At 46.7% G+C, this 16188-nt stretch overlaps 2 protein-coding genes across 4 annotated transcripts in view; one reads left to right on the top strand and one right to left on the bottom strand.

The window, feature by feature from the left end:
* Positions 1 to 1829: 1829 nt before the first annotated feature.
* On the top strand, positions 1830 to 8577 carry LAMTOR3 (late endosomal/lysosomal adaptor, MAPK and MTOR activator 3). 2 transcript variants are annotated; one of them, XM_054382809.1, is made up of 6 exons: positions 1830 to 1922; positions 2164 to 2198; positions 2895 to 2953; positions 4338 to 4450; positions 6040 to 6103; positions 7149 to 8577. In XM_054382809.1, the coding sequence occupies exons 1-6, from the start codon at positions 1914 to 1916 to the stop codon at positions 7220 to 7222; spliced, it is 354 nt and encodes a 117-aa protein (XP_054238784.1). In that variant the 5' UTR covers positions 1830 to 1913; the 3' UTR covers positions 7223 to 8577. The 2 variants fall into 2 exon arrangements, with proteins under 2 accessions (XP_054238784.1, XP_054238783.1); XM_054382808.1 differs by having other exon boundaries at positions 4317 to 4450.
* Positions 8578 to 10175: 1598 nt separating this feature from the next.
* DAPP1 (dual adaptor of phosphotyrosine and 3-phosphoinositides 1) overlaps positions 10176 to 16188 on the bottom strand; it is a 69225-nt gene continuing 63212 nt past the window's right edge. For both annotated transcript variants that reach the window (XM_054383187.1, XM_054383188.1), the window contains exons 4-9: positions 16036 to 16166; positions 13436 to 13483; positions 13142 to 13204; positions 11307 to 11392; positions 10654 to 10741; positions 10176 to 10226 (exon numbers count right to left, since the gene is read on the bottom strand). In XM_054383187.1, the coding sequence (XP_054239162.1) occupies positions 10176 to 10226; positions 10654 to 10741; positions 11307 to 11392; positions 13142 to 13204; positions 13436 to 13483; positions 16036 to 16166 (467 nt within the window). The remainder of the gene's footprint in view (positions 10227 to 10653; positions 10742 to 11306; positions 11393 to 13141; positions 13205 to 13435; positions 13484 to 16035; positions 16167 to 16188) is intronic.

Genomic DNA, 16188 nt, shown 5'->3' with positions numbered 1-16188 from the left:
CTTCTCCAGGCTGAACAATCTCAGTTCCCTCAGCCTATGCTCATAGCAGAGGTGTTCCAGCCCCTGGATCATCTTTGTGGCCCTCCTCTGGACTTCTTCCAACACATCTATGTCCCTCTTATGGTGGGGACATCAGAACTGGACACAGTATTTGAAGTGGGTAAATTGAGGTGGGTAAAAGCAGAGTGCCTACAAATCGTAAAAAGCTAGTTGCATTTTCAAACTTTTTTAGTGTTTAAAAGGGGAGTATGTTGATAAATGAGTGGGTCAAGGTTGTCCCAGGTGGCACTTTCAAGATACTACCTGAAGCTCACAATTTTATGGCAATCTCTTGAAGTACTTCTCTAGTATGGCCAAGTCCTTAATAAATTGCCATGTCTGCATGCCTTGGATTGAGAAAGAGGTATTGATTCTCAGGGTTCAAATAAATTTGCCCTTTTGGATGAGCTCCGTTACTTGCAGAAAAAAAAAAAAAGTGGCTTATCTTTGGGGCTTTTTAAAAACTTCTTCAGATCTATATATTCAGAAACAAGAGCAATTTTCAGGTGAGCATCTCGTTATCTGTTTTAAGTTCCAGTATTGGCATCTAAGTGAGATCTTCAACAGTGCTTTGGCATGTAGGAGCTCTTTAAAGGAAAAAAGGGGGCTGAGCACTAGCTAGAAAGTAAAAAACTAAAAACAGATCTACAGTTACGGTTGCTACACCGTAGGCATCTACTGGGTGAATGTTTCTATTGATTCACCTCGGCTGTTACATTATTAGCCTGCAGTTCCTGGCTTGACGGAATAGATCTTAAAAAGTGGGAAACGAGTATCACTGGAGGAGTAAAACCAAGTGCTGACTGTACTCGGCAGAAATGGACGTTTCTTGGGGATTTTTTTTACTGCTGCTTCGTGTTTTGTCTCTAAGATAGTGCCGCAGTTCCCAGTGGTGCCCCAAACCGACTCAGCCAAAACTGTCCTGTCAGCGGGGAAGCTGGAGGGGCTTGCGTAGCTGCGTGGAATCACAAAAAAACCACACCAAGGCTCCGCTGCTCCGGTTTGAACGCTTCTGCCATCCCCAACGCTTTCTGCCCAGAGCCCAGGCTAGCTGAGCCGGCAGCAGGGCACCACAGCAGCCTCTCCGCGACTTGTGCCGGCCGCGGGCCCAGGCGGCAGCTCTGGGTGTGGGGTCGAGCCCTACGGGCAAAGCCAGCAGCCCACGAGTTTTCGTGCCGGTCGAGTGTGCGCGGAGCGAGCGTGAAGAGGCCTCTCGCAGTAATCTTCGAGGTAAATCTTTCGAGGCGGCACCTCCCAACCCACCGCACGGGCTGCCGAGCAGGCGGCTTCAGGCCGGCGGTGAGGTGGGCGGCAGCTGCCCCCTACCCCGCCCCGTGACCGTGACCCAAACCCTCCTCCAGCACACCCCGTCTTGGTAACAAGCCTTTCGCCCTCGCCGCGGCAGCCGCTGTTCCGCGGCCAGCAGCAGAGCAACGCGGCGCTGGTTGGGCGGGGCGGCGGCGAAGCGCTTCCGGGCTGGGGAGGGTGAAGCGCCCTCATGTGATAAAGGCTTAAAGGGGAAGCGGCGGCTGCGGCGGAGTGGTGCGGGTGGGCGCTGAGGGGGTGGTAGTGCGGACAGGTAGGACTGGGCGGACTGGTAGGGCCGGGCGGGCAGCCTCTCTCCACACGCACCCCGCTTCCCCGGGTGCTACGGTCGTTCCGTGCTCCACCGCTTTCTCTTCCTGGGGTGGGTAGGAGTGGCCTCTACCCGTGCGGCGGCGGTGGGGGAGGCGGCTGGGCCTCGGGAAAGGAGCGCGGCCGCTCGCCGCTCTCCTCCTTGGTGGCGGGGCTGTTCCCGCTGTGCCCAGGCTGTGATCGGGCGCCCTCTCGTCTCACAGGCCCGCGGAGGTGGCAGCGCCGGCAGGTCCCTAGCCATGGCCGACGTAAGTGCGGCTCCGTGGGGCGGTTGGGCGGCGGTTGGGGTGCGGGCGGCGGCTCGGCCAGAGGCCAGTGGGGAGCGGAGGGGGAGAGCGGCAGGCCAGGTGCGGCTGGGAAGGCGAGGGTGGAGGGCTGGGGGGAAGGGACATAGCCCCCGTAGCGGCCTCTTGGGAAGGGGGGCGCTGGGGGCTCCGTCCGCCGGAGCGCTGTGGAAGTAAGTAACGTGTGGTCCGTCTCTACCCCCAGGACCTGAAGAGGTTTCTGTACAAGAAGCTGCCGAGGTAACTGGCGCGGGGGGCCCGAGCCGGGTGCGGTCTGGGCTGGCGGGGAAGGCTCTTTGAAATTACATATTGCATCCTGGACACTGCCCGACTGCTGGGAGATGTTAATTGCCAGTTCCTCTCGCTGTACAGGGGGTCGGCTAGCCCCATAGGCGCTCTTACTTTGTTGTTTAGACGAGTACCTTGAAACTAAGGCAGCTTAACCTTTCACTTGCTCGTTTGATAGGAAGTGTACTCATCGTGTCGTAATGAGGAGTAGGAAAAATATTCCTCCTGCCTCGGTTGCCTAATCCTTGCTAATTCCTTTTTCGGTAATTGCTGGTTACCAACAGCATTAAACAGCTGCAGTCTGAGGTTATGTGCAAACACAAGTGAAACTGGTACTGGTAGAGTGAGGAGGGCGAAGAGAGGCCCTCACCTAGCTGACAAAGTGGCATCCATGGCATCAGTCCTCTTTCTGAAGCTGAAAGTTCTGTGCCTTGAAAAACGCAGAGGTTATTTCATATCTTGCTCTGTACTGCTCTAAGAGACCACTTGTACTAAAAGGAACAGGTCCCTTTCAATGAAACACTAAATTAGTGAAGTTACTGTTTTTTCCCCACTTTTTCCACTTCTGTGCACATTTGTTCAGGAACAATTACCTTAGCTACTAATTATTCTGTTTTTAAAATTATGCTTCTTCTTCATTTTTTGCAGTGTTGAAGGTCTCCATGCTATTGTAGTCTCAGATAGAGACGGTGTGCCTGTTATCAAAGGTAACTTCAGCTTCTCACTGTGCCCTCAAATGAAATCCGGACTGAATAGCAGGGGATGGAAATGCACAGCAGAATCTGCTCTGGTTATCCCAGATACTTGAATATCCACGGTTGAAAAACTAAATTAGACTTACTTCAAGTTGAGGTAGTTGGTTAATATGCCTCTTAAGAAGTTTATAATTTTGTTTGTGTCCTCAATAATTGTAGAATTTTTTCCTCAGTTAAAAGGGTTGGAGTGCTGTAAGATTCTAGTATCTTCAGGTCACAGACTTGTAGATCCAAAGTACTAGGGAGAGCTCATTGGTAGTGCTGGAACATGTCCAAAGAAGGGCCACAAGGATGATCAGAGGGCTGGAGCGTCTCTTCTATGGAGACAGACGTGAGAGAGTTGGGGCTGTTCAGTCTGGAGAGGAGAAGGCTCCAAGGAGATCTTATTGTGGCCTTCCAGTGTCTGAATGGGGCCTACAGGAAAGCTGGGGAGGCACTTTTTAGGGTGTCAGGTAGTGATAGGACTAGGGGGAATGGAGCAAAAATGGAAGTGGGTAGCTTCAGATTGGATGTTAGGAAGAAGTTTTTCACCATGAGGGTAGTGATACACTGGAACAGGTTGCCCAGGGAGGTGGTAGAAGCCTCATCCTTGGAGGTTTTTAAGGCCAGGCTGGATGTGGCTCTGAGCAACCTGATGTAGTGCAAGGTGTCCCTGCCCATGGCAGGGGAGTTGGAACTGGCTGATCCTTGAGGTCCCTTCCAATCCTGATAATTCTATGATTCTGTGATTGTGTTGGCTGTTGTGTGCCCAAAAGCAGCTGCATCTCCCTTTTTACACATCATCCGTTTGCTTTTGGTACTGTAGCTTTTATCCTGTCTCTGCAGTCATTGTTTAAGATGTTTTTATATTGTAAGTGCACTTGCTTAAGAGTGCAAAGATTCAAGTGTTTCAGACTTCTGTGTTGTGGGTTGGTTTTTTTTTTTTTTTTTTCCCAAAATATTTAAACACCTAGCAGAGCTTGCACATCTTCCCTTGTCATTCAAGTGTGCCAGTCATCAGCTGGAATCAGTGTAAACCAATTTTTGGGGACACAGAACTGAAGTGACATCAGCATAGGCTATGCGTTGTAAAGGGAAAGTCTCTGTCTTAGGTATCCTATGGAGGACGCTGATGTAGTGAGCATTGGCCATGTACAGAATATTAAATGATGTGCTGCCCATGGAGGTTGTCCTGTTCTCATTATGGAAGTGTGTAAAGTGTGCTAAGCACTCCCCAAGAGCAGGTCTGCTTTTGGCACAGCACTGAGCTGGGTAAGGAGTTGTGATGCAGTCGTGGATGCCATACAAAGATCAGAATGTTCTTGTTTTGTTCCAGTTGCCAATGATAATGCTCCAGAACACGCACTACGGCCTGGCTTTCTGTCCACCTTTGCCCTTGCCACAGATCAGGGCAGTAAACTGGGACTTTCTAAAAACAAAAGTATCATCTGCTATTACAACACATACCAGGTGAGTAACTTCAACAGGGTCTGTTCTTGGTGACCAGAGCTGTTCCTACATTACACTGAAGAAGGGAGAGAGGGTGTTTTAAGCTCTGCTAGCATCAAGAGAAGCATAGCCAGAAGATCAAGGGATGTGATTCTTCCCCTCTGCTCCCCTCTGATGAGACCCCACCTGGAGTACTGCGTCCAGTTCTGGAGCCCCTGTTACAAGAGAGATCTGGAGGTGCTGGAATGTGTCCAGAGAAGGGCCATGAGGATGATCAGACAGCTGGAGCTCCTCTGCTGTGGAGACAGATTGAGAGAGTTGGGGCTGTTCAGTCTGGAGAAGAGAAGGCTCTGAGGAGACCTTAGTGTGGCCTTCCAGTATCTGAAGGGGGCCTACAAAAAGGAGGGGACTTTTTAGGGTGTCAGGTAGTGATAGGACAAGGGGAATGGAGCAAAACTTGAAATGGGTAGCTTCAGGTTGGATGTTAGGAAGAAATTCTTCACCATGAGGGTAGTGAGGCACTGGAACAGGTTGCCTAAGGAGGTGGTAGAAGCCTCATCCTTGGAGGTTTTTAAGGCCAGGCTGGATGTGGCTCTGAGCAACCTGATGTAGTGGCATGTAGTGGCAATCCCCCATGGCCAGGCAACTGGAACTAGATGATCCTTGAGGTCCCTTCCAAGCCTGACAATTCTATGATTCTTGCTTGGTTGCTGTTGAAGAATTTGTGGTTTATTTTCTCACACTACTTAAATGGCTAAGCTAAACTTTCATCCCATTTGTTAAGCTTCGTCATGTTTTTTAAAACTGGGATTTACTGTTTGAAGATGAAGTCTTCTGAACAGGTAGCAGTTGGGAATTTGCTGAAGGTGGTGCTTATGTGGCCTCAGGAATCTGTTATGAAGAGTAAATGTAAATGGTATTTGTTCATAATTAGGGACATGTAAATTTAAATAAACATATGCAGCCTACTTCATAGCTGCTCTTCCTGCCAGTATGACTTCGAGGTAAGCAAGTTTTGAAATGCCATTCGCATTTTCTACAGACTGGTTTTGTCCTGAAATCCATCAAGTCTCTGCTCATTCTCAAGGTCTAGTGGTGTTGGGAGCTTTATATTCTGCCTGCAGTAAGCTGGCCAGTACCTAGCTTTGTTTGGAGACCTAATAGGTGAGTTTAGTGTACACATTAAGTATGCTGCTTTGATTCTCTTGATGCTACTGGCTTATTGTCGTGCTCAAATTTCCAGTTCCATATTAATGGAAGAGCAGATTCTGCTGTACACAGAGTAATATTTTAGAGCAATAAACCTGCCTGCCCTCTTGTAGCCTGTGCAGAGCATGGTCTCCATGGTGCAGTCTGCAGCATTTGTAGCTGAGTGAGATTTCAGGTGGGTAACACTGCTCAGAAGGGAGGGAATCACCAGATGTGATTTCTGCTGATCTTATATAACCATGAATCTTACAAAACAGATACACCAAAAAGCCAGGTCTTTGGCTTTTGCTCTTGCTTGCTCTTAAAACTGAGGAGGCTGCTTGTTTCTGAAAGAATTTGTGGCACAGCTCTGTCTTCCAACATGTTAGCTGCTGTCTGAATGCTGTTCTCTCTCCTTGCAGGTGGTGCAGTTCAATCGCTTGCCTTTGGTAGTCAGCTTCATTGCTAGCAGCAATGCCAACACTGGTAGGTCTTCACACAGGCTTGGAACATTGCAGTGTTTTAAGGCCCAGGTGTTCAAATAATTGAAAATATATTACCCAGATTTACTGTGCTCTTGCTGTGCATTTGGCCTGTGTATTGTGCAGGGGAGAAGGGAAACATTTGTAGATTTTAGGTGACTTGCTGAAGTTGTTACTCTGTTAGAGGGACATTTTTGCAGTGGCCTTACTCCAGCTGTGTGAGAGTGCTCACTGCACCTGCAAGGACTGTAGCTTACAGCCCAGTTGTTCAGTTTGCAAGTTCCCAGCTACCTTCTGCAGTAACCTGCGGCTTTGCCTTCTCAGTTCTGTGGGGCGGGGAACTCCTTCAGGCCCCTGGCCTTGCTCCTGAGGGTATTGGGTAATGAGGGAGCTGGGGTTGTTTAGCCTGGAGAAGAGGAGGCTCAGGGGAGACCTTATTGCAGTCTACAACTACCCAAAGGGAGGTTGTAGCCAGGTGGGGGTTGGTCTCTTCTCCCAGGCAACCAGTGGCAGAACAAGAGGACACAGTCTCAAGCTGTGCCAGGGCAGGTTTAGGTTGGATGTTAGGAAGAAATTCTTCACAGAAAGAGAGATTGGACATTGGAATGGGTTGCCCAGGGAGGTGTGGGGGTCACCATCCCTGGAACTGCTTATGCCTAGATGAGGCACTCAGTGCCATGGTTTAGTTGATTAGATGGTGTTGGGTGATATGTTGGACTTGATGATCTCAAAGATCTTTTCCAACCTGGTTAATTCTGTGATTCTGTGAAAGGGTCAGCAAAAGGGATTTAATTCTTGCACAGCTGCTTGGGCCTCAGTAGCCATCAGAAGCAGCAGCACAAGGAAGAGCTGCACTGCACAGCCATGCTCCTGCTAGTGCCTGGGGGTGCTCCCCACTCCTCCCGTGGAGATCAAGGAGCTCAAGTGAAACATTTCAGGTCTTGGAGAGCACTGCCTGTTACTTGGGAGGCAAGGGAGCTGCAGGGTTTGGAGAGAGGCTTCTCTGTTACCTTGTTTGATGGGATGTTTTGTCTCTTCTCTCTTTCCAGGGCTGATTGTAAGTTTAGAGAAGGAGCTCACACCCCTGTTTGAAGAACTGAGGCAGGTTGTTGAAGTTTCTTAACTGGATGGTATAGCCGGAGTGCAGCATCCCTCTGCAGCCCAGTGGACAGAAGATTCAATAATCCTCAGTCAAATAACACGGCTCAGAAGAAATACCACAGCTCCTTAGTGTACTAAGTAAGAGTAAATTGTACATAGTACTGAATCTGAAACGATCTACTAGTGTGTTGTAGGTGGATGTTACTTTAGGCCACGCTTCTTGTATTGTGCAGTACTGGAGACCACCAAAATAGCTCCCATGGAGTTTAGCTCAGCCAGCTGAGCCAGAGCAGTATGATGCTGTTGGCTCAAGCACACAACCCACAGATCTCTTGCTTTACAGGGAACTGGGCACGCCGTGGGGTGTGTCCTCAGGCCAGGTACCACTGCGTGTTGGAAAGCAGCTCAGTTGTGCAGTGTTACTGGAGATGTGGTTGAAAGAGTATTGGGAGAGTTAAGTTTCCTAGCAGTGGTGTGTTGGTACAATCAATAAATATCCCAGCTTTCTTATGTGAGTGATTCTTCGGCAAGGGAATGCTACTAATCTGGATGCTAGCTGCATCCTGCTTCCACTGAAAAGAAAGCTATTTCTATGAAAGCTGTTGCTTTAGGGGTTTTCCTGATGGACAGATAAAAGCACCTGAACATCTCACTTCATGGTTGGGTGTTGGGGTTTTTGTGTGTAACATGGTTGTGAAGATTTCTTCTCTCATAGTCTTTGTGTGAGTTCATCACTGGTGCCACTGAGCTCGTTTACCTTTAGGATTTCCCAAGTAAATAAGTATAAATAAAATACAGTATTTTTAAATGACAGAGCCTGGTCCACTCTTCTGTTACACCGTAGTTCTCTACAGCACATCAACCTCTATGTGGAGACAACAGGTCTCTTAGAGATTTGCAAATGTACAAAAAACCAGAAGTTTACAGGGCAAAAACAATGCAGCATGTCTCTCAGTGGGGTGGTAAGGACAGCCAGTCCTGTGCCACTCCAGAGATGCAGAAGTTCTGCTGGTCCAGGAGACAGTACCTGGCAGGTGTCTGCCTTAGACCAGGAAAGGGGCTGTCATTGGCTTCAGGTGGTGACACTGTGTGCTGGACTTGCTTCTAACACTTCAGTAATTCAGCATGTTCCTGTGAAAAAGGGAAGGTGGCTGTGGTCACACTTCAAGCTTAATTTCCAAGCTGTTTTCCCAGAACGGTGGTGCTGTGGGTGACTATGGTCTCTCTCTTCCCCTTCCACAGCCTCTTGTCTTGCACAGACTAATCAAAGCTTTTAACTAAATGGGAGATTCTAGCTTATTAAACTTCTTCTTTGAGAGGAAAAGGGGGGACAAATCTTTAACAATGCAGTACAGGAATACAGAAGTTGGTAGTTTTATAATGACATTTTATTCAGAAAACAGTCTGTATAAAAATATTTTTGAATTTATAAGTTGAAATAAAATGCTATTCCTATGTTCAAACCTAGATTTTTCTTTATTCTTCCAGTATGTTTTTCCACTCCTTCAGTCTTCTCACAGTGAAGGCATCTCTTGAACCTGCTGGATGAGCAGTACTAAGCCCTCTGCCACAGAATCTGTGTAGCAGCAGAGGGTTGCACACAGTATTTCAGCAGAAACTTGACTGTTGTGCAGGGAGATGGCCTCCCTCCCCTCCTTTCCCCACCCTGCTAGGAGGAGCAGGGTTGCTCAAGAGGTCTTGGAGCTGGGTGAGCTACAAGGTTAGGCCAAACTGGTCTTGGGACCCTTCAGTGTGACAAACTGTTTCCAAAATGTAACAGCTATTTTGACTCAGTGATGCCCAATGACAGGATAAGGGGCAATGGGTGGAAGGTGAGGCATAGGAAGTTTCATGGAAACATGAAGAATTTTTTCACTGTGAGGGCAACAGAGCACTGGAACAGACTGCCCAGGAGGGTTGTGAGTCTTCATCTCTGGAGATATTCAAGACCCACCTTGGATGTGTTCCTGTGTGATCTGGTAGAGGTGAGCCTCTTCTGGCAGGGGGGTTGGACTGGATGATCTTCTGAGGTCCCTTCCAGCCCCTAATATTCTGTTTTTCTGTGTGATTTTGTGACTACAGCACCAAAGTAGTAGGCTTCCACTACTCTACGTAGTAAGCCAAAATTGTGGCTGTTAAATGTGTAGGAGTCTTCCAAAACACAGATGGAGATTCACATCAGGTTGTATAGATGTATTCTTTTAAATTAAGATTTTTACTTTGTGTGGTGTTTTTTATTTAATATAACACAAAGCAGTGCTTCATTCTGAACAGTTCTGGACAAAACCTTGCTTTCAGTTCTCTGGGGGGGTGGTGGTGTGGGAATCCAGCCCCTTTTCTGCTAACAGTGCTGGTGCCTACCACCAGCAAAGCTTTCTGCAGAGCAAACCTAAACCATACAAAACTAAACTTGGCCAGAGCTACTGTTGTGCTTCCATTACCCTGAAAAGGGCCTTGGAATATTCTCTGGATTGTAATGTAGATATTATTTACAACAATGCAATTACCTCTCTAGTTTTGCTGTTGGTTTAGAACCTAAACAAATAATACAAAGAAATAATGTTTGCAGAAAGGACTGGTTTTAGATACCTGGCTTAAGGTTACAGAATGTGCTGCTAAGGGTTAGTTGTGATGGAGCTTGCCAGAGATTATGGAGAGTGCTCTGAATAACCATAGAAGCTCTAAAGAGTGACTACTAATGTGATTAGCTGGCAGATGTTTGAGTTGGGTGTGCACCACAGACATACACCCTGCACATCAAACCAACGTTCTGATTTTGCAGCCATCTCCACTCCTGCCTCAGCAGCCTGAGAGCACTCAGCTCCACAACTCTCTGTATGCAGAGCTGGGTGCAGGCCACACCTGTGTGCCCACTGCGAATCAGAGAGATGTGTGAAGCCCTCCTCTTGTCATCCATGCCTTCCCCCTAGCAAAGAGGCGTTTCCTGCTGATGGAACAAAGTCCTGGAGGTGTGGTTAGGAGCTGAGGGTGGCGTCGCGCTGCTCCATTTGCTTCCGTATTTGTGACTGGAACAGAAAGATCATCCATTAGTGTTTGCATGCATGTGGATGTGGGTGACCCAAACACTGGTGTTTTTAAGGAAGTAAGCCTTTCAAGCCTTCACATTGTCTTCTCATTGCTTCCTTCATGACTCAACACATGTGGTCAGTGCTGATGCTCTGTATTGTTCACCACCTACACCATGAGATCCTTACAGATAGAAGCAATTTCTTCTCCTTATTGAGCAGGTGTGTTAAAAGCACAGCCAAAAAATGCTACAGCAGGTTTGCAGGCAGCTACGTTGTGCAAGAACTACCTCTTCCAGGCTAGTTGGCCTGCAGCTAGTTGGCATCTCTTCCTGCAGATGCGGAGAACTAGCACAGTGCTGGGTGGCAGCAGCAAGGGCAGCGCTGCCCACGGCGTGCTGCCAGGTAGTGCTGCACATCCTCTTACCAGTTTCCAGCGCAGGATTTTCATCCACTCGTCAGCTTCTATTCCAGTTCTCGCACACAGGTAGTATGTCCTTAGTGGGAACACCAAACTGGAAGCAAACAAAACTATTTCTTAAATTGTTAGAACAACTGGGAGCTCTTCCTCAAACACAGCCTAGCTGTGCTGCACGCACAGTTGAGACAGAGCTGGGCAGGGAGGCTGCGCTCCCATTTGGTCTAGCCAAGAACGATCATTTACAGCTCAGGAAGGTGCTGCCCCAGGCCCCCAAGGTCAAAAGACCCACATCTGGCCACAAAAAAATAGTTATTGTGTGCCCTGTAGCAATGTCTGAATAGGGAACTGCACCTAATTTCCATGGATCCAGGTGATGACTATATACATTTACAGCATTAGGAAAAGAAATGCCCACGACACACAGGCTTACAGCCTTCCTCCTTGCCAATTAAAAAAAAAACAAACCTTTTGCCAGTGGTAATTTGGCAAAAGCCATTTGGAGGACTGAGAGATGCTGGCTGACAGAAACAGACTCATGAGTTAGGAAAAAGCAAGGTCACAACAGGCAAGAGAGTTTCAGAAGCAGCCAGTGGTTACATTTCAAACTTCCCTGGCTATTTTGGCCTTCCCAGCAAAGTGGAGAAAGCACAGAAACTTACCAGAAACAGTTGACTCTTTCCTGGGAATAGTCAAATTGCACAGCTGAGCATTCAGTTAAGTCAAGTGCCCGAATTGGTTCTGTGGCCTTGAAAATAAAATGGCTTTAAAATGGGAACACATGAAAACAGAAGCTAAGGCTTGCTTGGTTCACCTTCAGTGCATCTAGACCTTTACAGGCACACCAGGTTTTTCCAGGTATAGGCACAAGAGCTGTGACACCATAAACCCAAACTAGCCAACAACATCAGTGCTAACATGAAACAAATTGAGCTAAATATAAAAACCAGGACAGTCAGTTCAGATCTAGATGACAACAACTGAGGAGATCTCTGCTGCAGGGGAGTTTGAGTTAGATGCAGACTGAGGGTTTAGCTGATGCATTATAAAGTAACAGACAGAGCAGTAAGTCTGGTATTGCTTCCAGATGAGGTTTAGAGAGATAAGGGGATGATTATAGGTCTTATCAGGCCTAGCCAGCTGTTGGAGATTTAATTAATTCCTAAGTGCTTTTAAAGGATGAAGCTGAGTAGGAAAAAATGTAGAAGTGAGTTTGAAGTGGTGCCTGCAGCAATGATGAGCAGTCTGTGTGTCCCTGGAGACTGGCCCAGGACTGCTCAGGCTTAGGGACAGAGACTGTGTATAACTACAACCTGTCTCCCTTAAGAGTTTCATTCTCCTTAACCAGGAGGTTTCCTTGATTTGTTTCAGCCTAATGCTGTTGAGCAACTTGGAAGAAGCAGCTGAAGTAGAACAGCTTGCCCTCTGCCCAAATACCCTTAATTGTTCCCATGGCCCTCACCTGGGGTGTGGAGGTGTCTGCTGCTTTCTCTCCTCTCCTTGCATTTCCCCTAGCTCAGTGGCTATGAGTTATACACTTGCACTCCAAGCAAGCAGCTTGGGCTAGCAAATGCCATCCCAGGACCAGCAGCGAGTTGCTCACCTGTACATATCTGCAATACCACAGCAAGGATGGGAATGCCAGGAGAAACCAGAGCTACTGTCTGCAAGGAGGACGTATCCCTGACAAAGACACCTTCTTACCTGTAAGTCACAAATGCTACTCAAACATTTGGAGTGCTGCCCTTTGAAATGGTATCCTGGAAACTTAATGCAAGCTGGCTTGAACTGAAAGGGAAACTTCACTGTGTAATTGTTTATAAATGGTAATGCTTGGTGAGAGAGGGCAGTTGTGCCTGCTGTTGTGTTAAAATCTCTTAGATGCTTGAAATGGGAGGTAAACAGTTTGGCTGTGTTTATGAAGGACCCCAAACTGGAGATATTGTAAGAGTGGAGAAGCTCTTGAGGTGTTTCTTATTTTTAGCCAGTTTAAAGTAGAAATGGAGCAGCAAGCTGTAAGGACATGCTGCTTTACCCAGATGCAGCAGGTTAATGCATGTCAGTGCTAGGAAGGAGGATGTTTTTAAATGAACGGTTTGCTCTTTGTGCTATGTGACTACTTGAAAGAAAAGGATGAAATCAAGGAATGAAACATATGTTACTAGGATTTGCAGCAATATTTTAACAGCACTGCTCTCTGTTGTGTCAAAGCTACCAATGAAAGCTGTGTGGTACTGCTAGCTTAAAATCCACTGAATAAAGCAGCCAAAATATGCACTGTAAACAACAGTTCTGGCTAGCAGGAAAGAGTGACAGGGCACAGTAAATGTTTATCAGCTGTAAAACTTATTTTCTCTTGTTGAAGTAATCAGCAAAACTTTGACTTTATTTGAAAGGTCTGACCCCCTCTGACTGTGATGGGAAACTGTGGTATAGATGTGAGGCTGCAGCTGCCTCTTCAGAGGTTTAAAGAGTAGAAGTGGTGTTTGCTACTTACTGCCTGGTCTTTGAAATACTTAAGTTCATTCCTATGCAGTGTGAACCACCTTGTCTTCCAGTTCTGAAAGAAGGGAGGATAATTGTCTGTTGAGAATTTGGCATAATGCTTGTTGGGAAAGCAAAAACTTTGAGGCCATTGACTGGCTCAGGTGTACAGTCCTGCTTTGTTGTAGCTCAAAACACAAGTTGTTCTCTGCAGGGGAATGCAGGTGGAGCTGTTTCAGCTCCTCATTGTCTCTAGCTTCTGTGGCTCATTGCAGGGTGGAAGCAAGGAACAAAGAGCTTTCCTTACCTTGACTATTTTGCCTTGTTTTATCAAATATCCTTCTTTTGTACCAAGCTGTGAAGCAACAAGGAAAGGGATCAGGGTTAGAGACTGAGCTTTCCTTCCATTTCCCACCTCACCCTCTTTGCCTGCATGTGGAAGATGGCACTGCAGCCTGTTCCTGGGGGAACTTCCAAGGGTCATTTGTCTACTTGCAGGCCCAGAGATCCTCACCCCTGTGCTCCTTTCACACTGCTGGATCCACTGTTGGGATAAACACGGACCTGTGCTATCTCTAAAGGCAACCTCTTAGACTCATGCTTCCCTCAGCAAGCTCTTGGCCTGCAACTTCTCCATCAAACCCAGCAAAATATGTGCAGGTACATTTTCTTTTAGTAAAGGCAGACAGTAGCCTCAGTACATATTGTAACCAGAAGTACCCTGAGGCTTAGCTGACAGTGAAATTATCCACAGAAATTGCTCTTGAAATGCAAGTGGCAGGGTAAGTTCTGTTTTACTTAGGCATTCGCTTGTCTCAAGCAGCCATGTGCTTATTAGGAAAAATCTGTTACATTCAGTGTGCTTATTGAAAAATTGGGGGTTTGAACTGTTTCTCTGGCACCATGAGTGACACTAGGACCTGATTACTTCTCAGATCTTGAAACTCTATGTAGAGGCATAATTGTGAGACTGCAGACCTCTGAAAACCAAATTCTTCCCAAATTAATTTCTACCTGATTTTGAAAAAAAAAAAAAAAAGAAAAAAACAGTATTGCCCTTGTATTGGTTGCATGAGGAAGTTAGGGTTTTTTGGAGGTTAAAGTGGAACTCAGCCATGAAGAGCTGGTTCTGAGACACATCAGAAGTGGTTCTTTTAATTAATGTGTCTTAATGTAAGTCTTTCTTTTTTTCTCCATATATATAGTATGTAAAACACTCCATAAATATAGTGTTAAAACACTTTTCTCTCCGTCCTGAGCAATACTGTTATGGAGAAACCAACTGTCTCACTTAGATTTGAGTTACTAAGGATTTAAAGTCTCTAAATACTGCCCAAGTGAGTCACAGATGTCAGAGCAGGTGGCCTAAATGGATATGAAGATGTTCTCTTGTTTCCACTACAGCATAGAATCATAGAATTGTCAGGGTTGGAAGGGACCTTAAAGATCATCCAGTTCCAACCCCCCTGCCATGGGCAGGGACACCTCACACTGCATCAGGTTGCTCACAGCCACACCCAGCCTGGCCTAAAAATCTCCAGGGATGAGGCTTCCACCACCTCCCTGGGCAACCTGTGCCAGTGTCTCACCACCCTCATGGGGAAGAATTTCTTCCTAACATCCAGTCTGAATCTATCCATTTCTATTTTTTGCTCCCTTCCCCATGGCCCTGTCACTACCCAAAGTATCTTTTAGTCTGACACAGCTTTTTACTGTGCTCAAAATTAATAAGGCTGAAAGAAGCTCTTCTGTCATATTGCTCTGTTTTGTGTTTAAGTCTGTGTGAGAACACAGCAAGGTGTCTTCCTGCTTGGAGACAAGGAGATGGTAAATTAATAAAATCCATGTGTGAAAATGCCAAAAAACCCCCCCAACAAAACTCTTTTGAGTAACAGATAATAGATAATCCTCTAGAGTTGGTTGTACTGTGCTTCAGTTGCTTTCTTGCTTGCTTTCTTGCTTTTCTTTCAGTTGCTTCAGTTTGCTTTCTCTGCCTATCTTTGAATCTTTTTTTTCCAATAGATCACTTTTTAACTGACTCAGAGATGTTCTTTCCCTCTTCCCACTTGTATTGCTAACTGGGCAAAAATAATTCTAACAAACAAAGAAGACTACAAAAGTAATAAGTAGTAATGCATTTGTCTGTCAGGGCTGCTCTCTGCCTCCTGTCATCTAATATTCACTGAGTGAAACAAACGGTGGCTGTTACCAAGCTGCTGGGTAGCAGGGGGTTGGCCTGAAACATCTCCAGAGATCCTTTGCAACCTCACCCTGCTGGGATTGTGTGGAATATTACTTGGGTTTGAAATTTGGTGTATTTCTCCCCTCATCTGTGGGGGGAGAGAGAGACCTGCCCCAGTCTGCAATGGATGTTCGGCCAAAGGAAGTCTTACTGTGCAACCTGCCATAGGTATTGTAGCATACAGCCTGAGGAGTGTTGTCAGAAAGATGTGAGAAGTGTTGTGTTTGTTTTCTGTGGTGTGGGGTTTGGGGGGGGAGGCAGTTGGGGTATTGGAGGGGGTTTTTTGGTGCTTTTTTTTTTTTTTTTTTTTTGGAGGGGAGTGGGTGTTTGTTTTTCTTTTTAATACCTGGTATTACTGGTAAGAGGGCATTCTAGAAGGAAGATAATGAGTCAATGAAAACCCTTCCTATACTTTCTGTTTGGGTGGCTAGGCTCACCTAGGTCAGCTGCAGACAGTGTTTTCCCAGTGACAGCATTTAAGGTCTCAGTGACAACAATTGTAAAAGGCTTTATTTACCATGGGACTCTGCTTAGTAAGTCTGCTTGTTCTGTCTTGGTTGCCAAAGACTTCCTCTATTTACAGACCCATAAAGGAATGAATAGCTGGCGTCATTCCCTAGCTTGCTCCAGCAGTCACGCTAACCCCTCACCAGAACACAACTTACTGAGGGAGCACTTGGAACAAGATCACTTTCTGTCCTTCCTGTCTGCATGGCTGTGTGAACTCGGACAGACTCATAAATGGAAGGCTCTTCCACTTGCCTTGGGTAGGGATGTTTCAGTACAATTAAGGTTCCTGGAGAGAAAAAGAGCAGGAG

Source organism: Indicator indicator, chromosome 8 (assembly GCF_027791375.1).
Source record: "Indicator indicator isolate 239-I01 chromosome 8, UM_Iind_1.1, whole genome shotgun sequence".
Lineage (NCBI taxonomy): Eukaryota > Metazoa > Chordata > Aves > Piciformes > Indicatoridae > Indicator > Indicator indicator.
Note: the sequence above shows the minus strand (reverse complement) of the source record. Positions and strands in the feature narration are given on the sequence as shown.

Coding starts and splice junctions, on each gene's coding strand:
- LAMTOR3 (XM_054382808.1), top strand. Junction 2,199..2,894: donor CTGTACAAGAAGCTGCCGAG/GTAACTGGCGCG, acceptor CATTTTTTGCAG/TGTTGAAGGTCTCCATGCTA. Junction 4,451..6,039: donor GCTATTACAACACATACCAG/GTGAGTAACTTC, acceptor CTCTCCTTGCAG/GTGGTGCAGTTCAATCGCTT.